This window comes from Semicossyphus pulcher, unplaced genomic scaffold (genome assembly GCF_022749685.1).
Source record: "Semicossyphus pulcher isolate SPU_LCO1_2020_fin unplaced genomic scaffold, fSemPul1.0.p SCAF_9, whole genome shotgun sequence".
Taxonomy (NCBI): Eukaryota; Metazoa; Chordata; class Actinopteri; order Labriformes; family Labridae; genus Semicossyphus; species Semicossyphus pulcher.
The window spans coordinates 29,442,501-29,455,568 of record NW_027211770.1 but is presented as its reverse complement, the minus strand read 5'-3'; the positions used below and the strand labels follow the sequence as shown (position 1 = coordinate 29,455,568).

The 13,068-nt window shown below is 43.8% G+C and overlaps 1 protein-coding gene across 1 annotated transcript; it reads left to right on the top strand.

Annotated features, from left to right (window-relative positions):
• The first annotated feature begins 2,191 nt into the window (after positions 1-2,191).
• LOC138584134 (cortexin-3) lies at positions 2,192-11,688 on the top strand. The gene is made up of 2 exons (XM_069656296.1): positions 2,192-2,442; positions 9,053-11,688. Exon 2 carries the CDS (start codon positions 9,132-9,134, stop codon positions 9,381-9,383), a length of 252 nt encoding a protein of 83 aa, XP_069512397.1. The 5' UTR covers positions 2,192-2,442; positions 9,053-9,131; the 3' UTR covers positions 9,384-11,688.
• The last annotated feature ends 1,380 nt before the right edge of the window (positions 11,689-13,068 follow it).

The following is a 13,068-nucleotide window of genomic DNA, read 5'->3' as shown; positions in this document are numbered from 1 at the left end:
TTATTCTATATTTCAACTCTCCGTAAAACATTTAGTATCAAGCTGTAGATGTATTTGATCCTAATCTAGTTTCATTAATTAGCAAATGCACTTATTCCTTTGATAATCCAGCCTGCTCTCACATAATGGTTTATAAATAACACGTCATTTATATTTCAAATTGAGTTCAGAGCAAGGTCACATTTTGTGATTGTGATGATACAACAATCTTAACCCTTAACTTCTTCGTTAAACCAGTTCAAATGCATACTGTGCATGGTGAAGAGATCAGGTGGATGGATGGGAAAAACAAGTCCAGTTGATTTATTTAAAATTACATACGCAATGTTTAAAGGGCCAGCGCGCTGATTTTTAACCTCAGTGCTATCATGCTTTTATGGGGGGCTAATGCCTTTATGGTAGGAACAAAATGCGCCTTTAGAAGACGCTATTCGCTTCTCCGATGGGCCCTGGAAAACCTTCATCAGATGACACAATTTACGTAGCCTGGTGAAGTTTTTCCTGGGCCCAGGGAGCTCGCTAAACTACACTTCCTCAGTCTAGGACGCCCGCCTCCGATGTCATGTCTCGTTCAAAATCCTCAGGTTTGAAATGTGGACTGCAGACCCGAAGATTTCTTCAACGATCCACAGGAATATTCTCGTCGCTCTGAGCTGTTACCTGCAGAGAAACGGTAGTATTTCACTCCAGCGTCTCTCGCTGGGCCGTTCCTTTCAGATGGAGAGGCGCAATGCATGCTGGTTGTTGTAGGAATGTAGAATGGGCGAAACCACGAGCTGTTTGTGCAACTTTCTCCAAATATTATTCTTTCTATCGTTTACAGAGAACACCGGCTTTGACTGACAGCGGCTTTTTCCAGGGGCGAACTGCTCCTTTAAGTTTGGTACTTGTGTTATTTCACTTAGGCCTACATGTGTAACTCTATTTACTTTATTACAACCAAGACGTTTTCCTGAAGTGAATCTCACAGTTTTACAAAGCTAAAGTTAGCAGGCAGTTAGCTTAGCTGTCTAGCCGTCTTTGCTAACCAGGAACCAGGGGAAACAGCTGGTCTGCCTCTGTCCTAGCAGGTCCTTGTCATGTCATATGTTCTTAACCTCTAATATGACCCACCGGCATGTTTTCTATATCAGTAAAATGTGGTTAGCATTGTGAGACAGTTGCAGTTATGTTAATGTTTGTCAATGTGTAACAAAAGCGCATTTCCCCAACATGTCAAACTATTCCTTTGATGATTAAACTCCGCACTGGAGCTGCACTCAGGCACTGTACGAGCTGTGTGCATAGATAAAGAGATGATTGATTTCATCCTTATTAAGAACACTTAAAACTACATGCTCTCCTGGTACTGAAAGATTTATTCCTTGGCTGACATAAACACTGCTAAAGAAGAAAACATGTTATTCAAGATTAAAATATTGGCAAATCAAGCGTCAGAGGATTTCCCAAGTCGGTCTCAGCCCCTGCAGTCCTCACTGACCTCCACCAGGGGGAGTCGCTGCCCTGCACTTGGACGCTGACAGTTGACTGAAGGCATTATGTAATGTCAGATTTCCCCAAAGTGCTGTGCACAGTCACTCTGTGACCCCTTCACGGCCCGTCACCTCCTCCCACAGCTCTGAGGGGGATTTGCATCTGTCAGGGAGCGACAGCAAAGACTCTTAGGCTTGTCACTAAATAATAAATAAATAAAAACAAGTGATGAGTCTGTTTACTGCTTGAGATGCTCATCACACCTTAATCTCAGAACTGTGGCTGCTCATACCCGGCCTGAGGAACATGTAATCCATCTGCAGCTCAACCTGTAGTCATTTCTCTCTGCAGGTGCAATGTTCCTGGTTAAAAGTTAATCTATTTTAAAATATGTGACTAATTTAGCATCATGGCAGCATGTCTTCATATTGTAATTATAGCACTGCAATAACAAGATATCAAGGTGCCATGAAGGTGACTTTCAACCCACCTTTGACCTCCACTCATGTCTTATTTTTATCTCAATACGTCTCTAAAATTGTACATTTTTGCTTCATGTGTGATTCTGTCTGAAGGTAGCCTATAGAAGCCACACCTTTCCCTCCCGCTTGCAATAGATAGTCTACCTGGAGGATTGCTATGGCAACAGGTTGCCAGTAGCGACGGGGTACCACTACATCCCTGCGCGTGCGGTGTCTGCGGGGATGAGCGGCGCGTCAGGACGAGGAGGAGGGAGACAAAAAAAAACAAGCGAGCAGCAAAGAGGGGTGAGGTCTCAGTCAGCAAAGACAGAAAAATCACCACTGCGAGGATTTTCCTTCTCTGTCATGAAGTGAGGAGCCCTGCGGCGCACGAGGACGCGTCTGCTCGCTGTTTTGACTCCAGGAGAAGAAAACAAGAATCGTTGGATCTGCCGGGGATGGAGAGCCAGCGCTGACGGAGATTCCCGAGCTCCCCTGATAACAACAGGTTAGTGTTTACTGACTCGGCCACTCTCACCTGCAGCAGGAGGCTTTTCTCCTCCACATATGTTCATTTTATCGCTGGTTTTGTGCTGTGAAGGTGTGAAAGGTGCCGTGAGACGCACCGGAGGGGGAAAATACCGTCTTTGTGCGCGTTTTGATGCATCCACGTGTGCGCTAAAGAGTCCAGCTGCGGCGCATACACCGGCTCATCGTCACAATGTAAAGCTGATCATGTACACAGGTGATCCGCAGGTGCAGTTAGACACAGAATGTATTTGGATGTTTTTGACGTTGATTTCAATGGCGGCTCTTCATTTCGCGCTGACTTGTTGTCGACATTCCTGCGCTGAGGCTGCGGGTGTGTCTACCTTTGATCACTACATGCATTTGGATGGATCAGGCAAATTTAACTAGACTGTGTTTGGAGGGTTCATATTCTAATCAGTGCTGATTTGCATTTTAATCACATGCATATTTTTGCATGTACTTATCCAGAAAGGCTTCTCTTTTGAGGCCTAACTCAAGTTATTTTGTGATGTTCATCCTATTTTTCCTCTTGGTTTATTTTTGCATTTACATAAAAATATAACAGCACAGAATTCATAGTTGTAATTAACACTTCTAATTATAAGAGAAGGACTGTTTTAGTGCTCACAGCAGTCTTTCCTATGTCTCACCAGAGATAAATCATCTTATTTGGAGCTCACCGACTTCTCACCTGCTTCTCCTGAAGCTCTCCTTCAGGAGAAATAAGGAGAAACACAAGACATCAATCATAAACAAACAGTCCCGTCCAGTTTGAACTAATCAGTAAAAACAGAGGTTTTCTTTTGTTGTGCTCACATCTTGTAGTTACAGCCCTGTGCTTTCAACTGCTCCCAAACCAATGCTCTTGTTTAAAATGTATTTGTGTCAAATCAATAAGAAACCGAAGCAGCTTGATATTGTTTTAACTCTTGTTACGATAGAAGTGAGACAGCTCAGGAGAGAACAGATAAAATACACAGAGGTGAGACTCGCTTTCTGTCAGATTTCTGATCTCGTGCTGCCTCGTTTAATGAGCTCTCACTGTTCTACGGACAAATTAAGATTTCAGAGAGAGAAAATAACATTTTTAAGATTTTATATTCGGACAAGAGAGAAGCTGAATTTAAGAGAAACGTCTCATGCTGACGTTAAATTAAGGTCTGGGAGAAATCTCTTATTTTGAAATGTCCTGTTTTATCTGAAGGACTTTCACTGGGTTTGACATTAAAAGGTGCGTATGTGTTGGCTTTTACTGGCACAAACAGTGTGTGTAGTGAAATGCAGTGAGGCATTCTCTTAGAGGCTTAAATGTTTAGTGTGTCACGTATGAATTTTAAAATTAAAGATAAGATAAGGGAGAACTTTATCAGTCCAGAAGGAAATTATAGTGCCAGGTAGCTCCAAAGATACAGCTCAAATTAGATAACATAAGAGACAATATAAAGTGTATGAGTGAATTAAAACGAGACAGCGCCTGATAGAAAAATAATATTACCATTGTTACTTACAGAAGTAGGCAGGAAGTAATAGTGGCAGTTAAATTGACAGTAGTATTTTACGCAGTAAGAACGTCTATTGCACAAGTTTATGACTTAATAAAAAATGATCTGTGAAAATGTAAACATCTATTTGATGTTATTTTACTTGTTAGAGGTGTTGCTGTGTTTTTACACTGTGACAGCTCTTTAGTGCTCTTTCGTCAGTCGTCTCTGCAGACATCTGATAAAAAGATGTTTGATGTTGTGACATGAAGCTGAAAATAAATTAGTCCCATAAACCATTTCATTTCATCTCCTCTGATGCACTTTGACTTACACACACACACACGCACACATACACACACACACACGCACACACACACACACACACATACACACACACACACACACACACACACACACACACGCACACACACACAGGTCAAATCAACTTTTCATCATAATTGGTTTTATCTCTAAATTTGGCTCATCGTCCTCGTCACACTCACTTCCTTGTCATTTTACTCTCCTCTCCACAGCAGCCGTGGTGATCCTCGACAGATGGACCAGAATGACTTGTAACATCACATGTATCTGTATTTATGTCATCTGGAGCCTTTTTCAAAGCTGCACGAGCAATTATTTCCCCCAGGAATGTAGCTGCTGCTGAGTTATGCATAAACAGATGAATAAAATGACCGTCTTTAAACGGAGGAGATCCTGTTTAAGAAACGGGAAGTGTTTCTCTCCGAAGCTGTCACGAGAGGCTTAAATGTTTCTCTGCGTGAAACTGTCAGGAGAAGCTCCAAACTCTGAGCCTTTAGTCACAAAGCTGCTGATGTTTAAGTGTTGGGAGTCTTTGAAGTGTGCGTTACATAACATCAGCGTGATTTCTGACCCCAAGTGTTAATCCACGGTGACCTCGCTGCGTCCTTGCAGAACAAGGAGACGAGCTCGTGGTTCGACGGTGAACGCTCGTGGAAAAACAAAGAAAAGCGGCCCGTTTCTGATCGTTTCTCACCGCAAAGGGCAACGAATCACTGCTGTGAAATATCATTTTTGACTATTAAGTATGATGGATTACAGGCGGCTGATCATTGAGGCAGGACTGAAGGCTGCTGCCTGTCTGTCTCCCTCCTGAGATCGGCCCACAGAGGTTTTTTTAAAGCAGAAGGAGACAGCTCTCCTGCCCGTCTTGTCACTTCAAGCCGTCTCATAACATCCACCACCGCTCCCCCGTGATCGTCAGCCTCTGTGACGGCTCTTCACGCTTACAGGAGCGTAACAGAAGGACACAACTCGGAAAGATTGGAGTTTCGGTGATGCAAATTTTTCTTGGATGGCGACAAATAATCTAGTTCAAAGTGATCCAGGAAAATTATCAAACGTTTTCAGCGCTTAAGGCAAACCAGGGCCAACCTTTTAGCTGTGCTTCCTTCGAGGGTGTTTAATATAACTTGAACATTTCGAGATCTGGTGACGCAGCAGCATGTCACAAGAGTGTGATGTATAGAATCATGTACAGGGACACGTATCGGCCTTTTCTTCATGTCGGTCAGCATGAATTTAAAGGTCATGCATTTTATTCCAAAGCTTATGTCGCGAGGAGAGTGTCCAGTTGGGGACGTCAGAATTGCATCTCTGCTTTTTCCAGATGATGTCCTGTTGGCTCCATCAAACTGGGACCTCCAGCAGGCACTGGAGCGGTTTGCAGCCGAGTGCAAAGCGATTGGGACCGTTACGGGTGGGGAGTCTCTGGCCCAAGCGAAGTTAAAGTATCTCAGGGTCGTGTTCACGAGTGAGGGTAAATTGGATCATGAGAGTGACAGACGGGCTGGTGCAGCATCTGCGGTAGCGCGGGCGTTGTACCGGACCATCATGGTTAAGAGGACGCTGAGCCTGAAGGCGAAGCTCTCAATTTACCGGACGATCTACTGTACGTTCCAACCCTCACCTGTGGTCATGAGCTTTGGGTAGCGACTGAAAGAATGAGATACATGTGGCCGAAATGAGTTTCCTCTGCAGGGTGTCTGGGGTCAGCCTTAGAGATAGGATGAAGAGCTAAGACATCCAGAGGGAGCCCAGAATAGAGCCGCTACTCCTTCGCATCGAAAGGAGCCAGTTGAGGTGGTTCGGGCCTCCTGGGCACCTCCCTGTGGAGGTTTTCCGGGCACCTCCAACTGGGAGGAAACCCCGGGGTAGACCCAGAGCCCGCTGGAGGGATTATAGTTTTTCTGTCCTCAGTAAAAACGATCGATGTTGAAGCTGCAGAAACAAAACTTGAAGAAAATTCCCTTTAAGCAGTAAAAACAACCTCAGATGTCTCACATATCAGAGGATTACATTAACTACTTTGTCTGCAGTGATCCCGCACTGTTAGAAAACCTGTTTTCAGGAGTCGATCAATGAGACATGAAACGATGAACAGTCCTGCTGGTTGTTTTGTTGGTTTAATGAATTTACCCCAAACTCTGTTTATAGCAAAGTCAAGCCAAGGTCTTCTCCATATTCAGTATGTTGTTCCTCTTTATGCCAGAAAACATGATCCACTCAGGAAGCTGCAAGCTGTTCAAACTCCATTTTAGCACATTTTGATTAAATACAGAATAAAGTTCTGAGGATGTTTCATGAACAAAATGTGTCAAATGTAAATGAGTAACCGTGGGCAACAGAGGCTGATGAACAAATTAAACTTAACCACCGTTAGGGTCTGTTTGCTGTGGGAGGAGTTACTGGCTCTGCCCAGAGCGATGAGGTCAGAGGTCACTATACTGTCTCTGTACAAACTTCTGCTTTCACATTATAAATTCCATATTAGTTGCCTGTATTACTGGTATCTAATGTTAATTCAGTTGTTCTCAAATGTCAAGGACACAAATAAGACCCCCGTATGTAAGGCTTTCTCTTTGTGTTTTGCCACCTGATAGGATTTTGACAGAAAGTGTATGAAACAAAAGAACAAAATATTCATACAATTTGTCGCTGTGTTACTTATGGATGGAGTTCAAAGACCCCCTCTAGGACCTCTGCGTGGCCCCACCTTAAGAACCACTGACTTAACCCGCCTGATTCAGCTTCGAGCAAACAAGGTTCAAAGTCTTAGAAATCAGCGCGTCAGCCAAGAATTTAACAGAAGTTGTTGGATTTTAAGAGAATTTTCTTGCCTTTCCCTAAAGACAATAGTAGCAGCCTTATACTGGTAAAACGGTATTACGGATGGATATACCAAATCAGCTTTTTTACCCCTGTAAACTCCCAATTCCCCAACTAGTGTGAAACCAGCCTGTTCTCATTTGCAGATCATCAAATACTGACGCCTTTCGATGGCGTCTCATATGTTGTTCCCTTAAAGGGAGGGAAACACACACGCAGCTCTTGTCTCCACTCGTCTGTATTGACTCATATTACAATGCCAACTGTAATTAAACAAATGTACATTTCCAAGCACAGACAGATTCAGAAACACACTCTGGACAACAGGTACCATACACCAAGTGTATCGTTTTAACTAAATTATTTCCCAGCACATGAATTATGAGTTGTGTTTTTACCTGCTAACTTATTAAAGCTGTGGAGATCTCAGTTTCGTTCTCTATGGTGATAAACGGTAATTGCAAGAGCACACTTCCCAGATATCCAGACAGTGCTGCATGTGTGACGTCCACGGTTGGCTCTGGTTGTAACTCTTGATTTTCCTGGCTGACGGTCGCTTTCCTTTTCAGACTGTTTGCTTCATCTGAGCGTCGAGTTTGTTTCTTTTTCTTTGGATTTTCACTTCTTGTTGAAGTTGTATCTGTAGTCATCCATCTTTTCTTTGTTTGTTCAGCCATAGTAGATTACTGTTTACTCGCAACACTTGCAGAGAGCGGAAAAGCAGCCGCTTAGCTCCGCCTACCCTCTCTGGCAGACCAACCACTGCTGGCTGATGGAAAAAGCGTCACTAACTGGGCGCCGCTTGTGATTTCGCATCAGACACCCATAGGCTCACTGTGTTACCTCATTCGGCGATAGATAGTCAGTACAAAATGTATCTTTCTTTCAAATAAAATCACAAGCTGAACTATTACCAACATGTGTCTGCAAGTTTACAGTGTTTTATGTACGGTAATTACGTTAAATAGGGGAAATAGTAGTGAGATAAAGATGAGGGAAACACACGCATCTCTTGCCTCCACTCGTCTGTATTGAGCGAGGAGGCAGAGCGTGACCTCCCCTACTGGAACCCCGAGGCATCACCAATAGATCACAGAACAAATAACCCACTCATACAAGGATTTAAATAATAATCTGTGTTCCTTCCTTTCTATCACGGACTGCGTAACCTTAACGACAGAATGAAACCATACACACAGGCGCACAATCTTCCCTTAAGCGTCCATTTGAGATTTACAAGGCTGACTCCAGCCCATCCACATCAGTTACAAAACAATGTTGGAAGTAAGATGACTGAGTAAGATCTGCCGGGCGGGGTGCGAGGGCCGCTGGATGTGTCAAACGAAGCAGGACTTTGACACAGCAGACTGTGAAACAAAAGTCACAAAGAGCCAATATTTTAATCCACACCACAATGTGACCTTGTAAGGCGCCAGTGTAACCTTGTCTGAGAGGGGAGACTAATTTCTTCTGATGTACGACGATGTTTAAAACTAAAAGGCGGCACTGAATACAAATTCCCGAGCAGATTGGTCTCATATAAAGTTCATTAATCATCGATAGCGTTGATGTTTTCTGAATAGCAGGCTGTGGCTCAATGCAGCCAGTGGCGTGTCTACTATCAGATCAGTGTTGCCTCCAGTATATGTTGTATAATAAACTTCCAAACTGCCAATTTAAATCCCCTGAGCTGCAGAAATTCAAGGCCAAAGAAGCCCCTTGAGTCTTTTTTACTCGCTGAACAGGCTTTTCGCCTGCGGTTCCAAAAATAATCTCATCTGAGAGCCGCTTTGTTCTGGCCTCAGACACATTTTGTTTTGTTCCTTTTGTCTATTTACGTCTTGAGATTTCAGATGTTTCCACGATTTCATTAATGATATTGGCTTGCTGTTTCATCTGTCGATCCACAGAGGACACAATCTGTAGTAAAAATCCATCTGTTTGTTTCGTTCATAGGTCTTATCCGCCGAGCCCTCATCTTCCACTACAAAATCTTGAAGCAACCGAGTGAGAGCTGGAGCCGAGACGATCAAGCATGGATGTGCCCAGGATGGCCGAGGGCCTCTTCAGCAGCACGCTGTCCTCGTCAGGCGGCGGCCATCACGTGCCTTCCTACCTGACGCTGGAGCAGAAGGCCGCCTTCGTCTTCGTGCTGCTGCTCTTCATCTTCCTGGCGCTGCTCATCGTACGGTGTTTCCGCATCCTGCTGGACCCGTACCGCAGCATGCCCTCGTCCAACTGGACTGACCACACCGAGAAGGACACGTTCGATTACCGCATCGTCTGAGGAGCCCTCAGGAGGGTTAAAATAATAAAACAAAAGACTGATTTGATGATTAAAAGCACTTTGGCCCTAAGAAACATGACTGCCGATTCACCAGGAAAACTACTTTCAGAACATCTTCTGAAACTTCGGACTCAGAAGAAATTGGATGGCGGGTCATCGTCGAATTGAGTGCCAACCGTCAGCTCCTCCCTGCCAAATCAGAAAATTCTCAATTACAAGAAGACAACCAGAACTATGCCATGAAGATTAATCGATGAAACCACTAACCACCATGACCCTCAGTCAAAGTGATGCACCGGAGCCGGTTACGGTTACCCATAATCCCCTTCTCCCAGCCATCAGTTCTCTCATGGACTACCTCGTTCCTCCTCCATCTCATGAGCGGAAGAGTTTTCTCACATCTCACACAGGGTCGACTATCTTTTCAAATCCAAGTCGCTTGGATAAAAACAGAGTTTACATCTTGTCATGTTTACGTCCTTATATTTTATTAATAATGTAGACAATCAGTGTTTCAAATAGTTTGTGAAAAAAACCAGAGTAAATAGTGAGTTTTTTTTTGTTTGTCTTAATTTGTGGGCAAGAAGCGAGAGGTCAGAAGACTAACACGATTCAGGCGAAGAGGATCTTAATGCCTTATGTCTCTGTAAAGCCTAAATTCCACAGGATCCGTCTCCGCCGCGTTCCCGTGTGCGCCGCGACCTCCAGAGTTGATCGCGCCCATTCGAGTCAATGATTGTGATTCCACAGGACCAGAAACGCCTCTCCGCTCTGCTCTGCTTAAGATACGCGCCGAGTCTATTTTGGACGGAGGCCGCTTTAAGCACAGAGCAGATCGTTCCAAACAGGAAGTCAGACACGAATACATCATAGAGCATCCGGTCATTTCAAAATAAAACACCACGTACAGACCGGTACAGATTCCCGTTTTTATAACATCAACACACTGAAATCTTGGGGAAAAAAAGCTTCTAATTAAGTCGTGTACTCAGCCATGGTAGAAGCACAAAATTATATTCAAATGAGCAGATAATGAACCTCGGAGGTGCAAACTGAACAGCTGTTTGTGTGTTGCTCTGTTTTAACATAGATGTTATCACGTGATTTCGCAATTCTCGCGCAATGTAGTTCTCCCACGATCTTGTGATCTCGCAAATCCAGCTGCTTGGGCCAGCACTGCAGATCAGACACGCTTCCTGTGGGCGAGGGCTCACGCGTTGTCTGGCGGACCAGAACCGCAGCGCACACGGAACGTGCCGTAAACGGACCCTGTGGGTTTCAGGCGTAAGATATTTTGTGGTGGTCGTTTCCTTCTTGACAGTTTGGTAAGACTGATGTTAAAGCAGGTTAAATAATCACAAAGAAGGAAACCGTAGTGGAAAGTTTCCCTTTAATGTTCTGGAGAGGTTTGGGCAGATAGATGCCAGCAGCCAGTAACTGTAACTGTTGTGTGTGTGTGAGATAAAAAACAATTTGTCCTTTCGGTCTCGGAGGGTCCTGCAGTGTCCACGTCTTTAGATGTCAACAACCAAAAGAGGTATTGAAGAAAAAAAAGTTTACCGTGCTGTACCGTGTGCCTCATTGGAAAAAAAAAAGGTTGATGTTTTAGGAAAAAGATCAAAATGGGTTCATTCTTTTGTCTTTAAATGTCGATTTTTTGTGTGTGTGGTGCCCATTTAAAAAAACTTAAACAGCATTTTACTGCCTGCAGTTGGTATATTGACAGTTGGTATGCCAGATCTGCAGAGAGTTGACGATGAGGATGATGCATCTTCACGTCAAACCCTTTATGAACTGATGTTGTGGCTCTTTCGTTGGGCAAATTTTCAACTGTGCGCCTTATAGTGTAGATTGTTTACAGTATCGTAGGTAGCGGAGACACTGGAATCAGCCAGTGACTGATGCGAATGTGTCTTTGCACTTCACGGAGATGTCATACAAACCACTAAAAAAAGAAGAAGAAGAAAAAAAAAGAAACGCACCCTGCTGATGTTCCTGCCGGGACAGGAAGTGAACTCTAATCCTTTTGACGACGTGTGACGTTCTTGTGATCTGCTGTGGCCTTTCCTACCTATTGCAGATGTTGTGCTGAGGTGATGTGTTTTTTTTGTTTGTTTCTCCCGCATGTATTTCCTGCAGAGTATCCTCTCTGTGCATGATAAATGGTGGAGTGCTTTAATCCTGTCGTAGCTGTGGGTCAGTTGCTCAAGCAGCTATTTCCTGTCTGTACTGGAGGCTTTTGTTTTGATCTGTTTTCCGCCTGCAGTCGCCGTTCTTTTTGTAATAAAATGATCAGAGTGCACAACTGTCCTCACTGTTTGTCATTCATAGACTGGGATGTCATCCATTTGTTTGTTTGTTGCCTCTGTGAAACCTCGGGTCCAGCATTTTTGCCATCGCAGTGTTGGTTCGATGGAGCTTAGGCGAGAGGGTGTCAGAAGCCACATTAGGAAAACCGAAACAGTTGATGCCCATGGCCGATTTATTAGTTGGCGAAATGGCGAGTTAACCACTGAATGTCCCACAAAATGAGATTCCATTTGTGATGGGAGCGGTGGGAGCCACTCGCCCACATCTACGTAGGGAGAGCGAGCAGCAGGTGAACGTCACGAACTGAGTAACTTAAAATAACTGGATGTTATAGAGCATCTTTGGTATTATATCGCCTTCATTTTAAAATGTATTTTAAAATTGTAATCCTGCTAGTAATCCCCATTTTTAATATCTGTAATCTATTTACCTCTTTTTTTCTGTAACAGAATACAGGTGCCTTTTTTGGATCCTAATTATGTTACACAGTTACTTGTATTGCATTGCTCCCCAAGCATGCCCCAGAGGCGTTATCGTCGCCAGACTATAGCCTGTGGGATCCGAGGTTGTGAACCGAGTAACTCTCATCACTACAGCCAGCTGTCTTCTCCATGGTGTAAAGCCAACAACATCCTGACTCCCATGCACGGGCCGCCACAAATAACTCAATGTAAACACTGAACAAGCTGACGAGCTAACAAGGTAGGTACAGTGGGCAAACACGCCGATATATGCTAATTAGTGCTAACATATCAAAAACATCTTGGACAGTCATTTAATACAAAAAACGAACAGCATGACGTATTTAAAGTCTGATATTAGCATGTAAATTCTCCAAAAGGCACTTACAGCACAAACACAGCCAGAGTTTAAGTACAGTGACTGAATTAGCTGCTAGCCTTGCAGACAGCTGCAGCACCTACTGTCACTCAATGAGGCCACGCCCCTAATTATGCATGACTTTAAAGCTGTTATAATTTAAACAGGTGAGTTTTATATAAATGTAATCCCTGTACAGTTATGAAAAAATAAATTACTTACAGACGTTTAACCGTTTTTGTACAGTTGGACATTTTCACATGGGGCCTAATGGGGATGGACTCACTTTTGGATCTAGCCTCAAGTGGCCACCTGAGGAACTGCAGTTTTTAATACTTCAGCACTGGTTTTATTTTTAGCCCACGAGTTTGCTGCTTTGTGTTATTTCAGTGCTCAATCACCAGACAGGTAAAGGTGGCAGGTGTTAAGGTCAAACAGAAAAAAATGGATGAGAAAACCGTTCTCCTAAGCCACCCTGCCCTTTTCAAGGCGGCCATATTTGCCGGAGGCCCAATTCATTCTTTTTCCTGTTTTATCAGCGGCTGGCAGTGGTAGC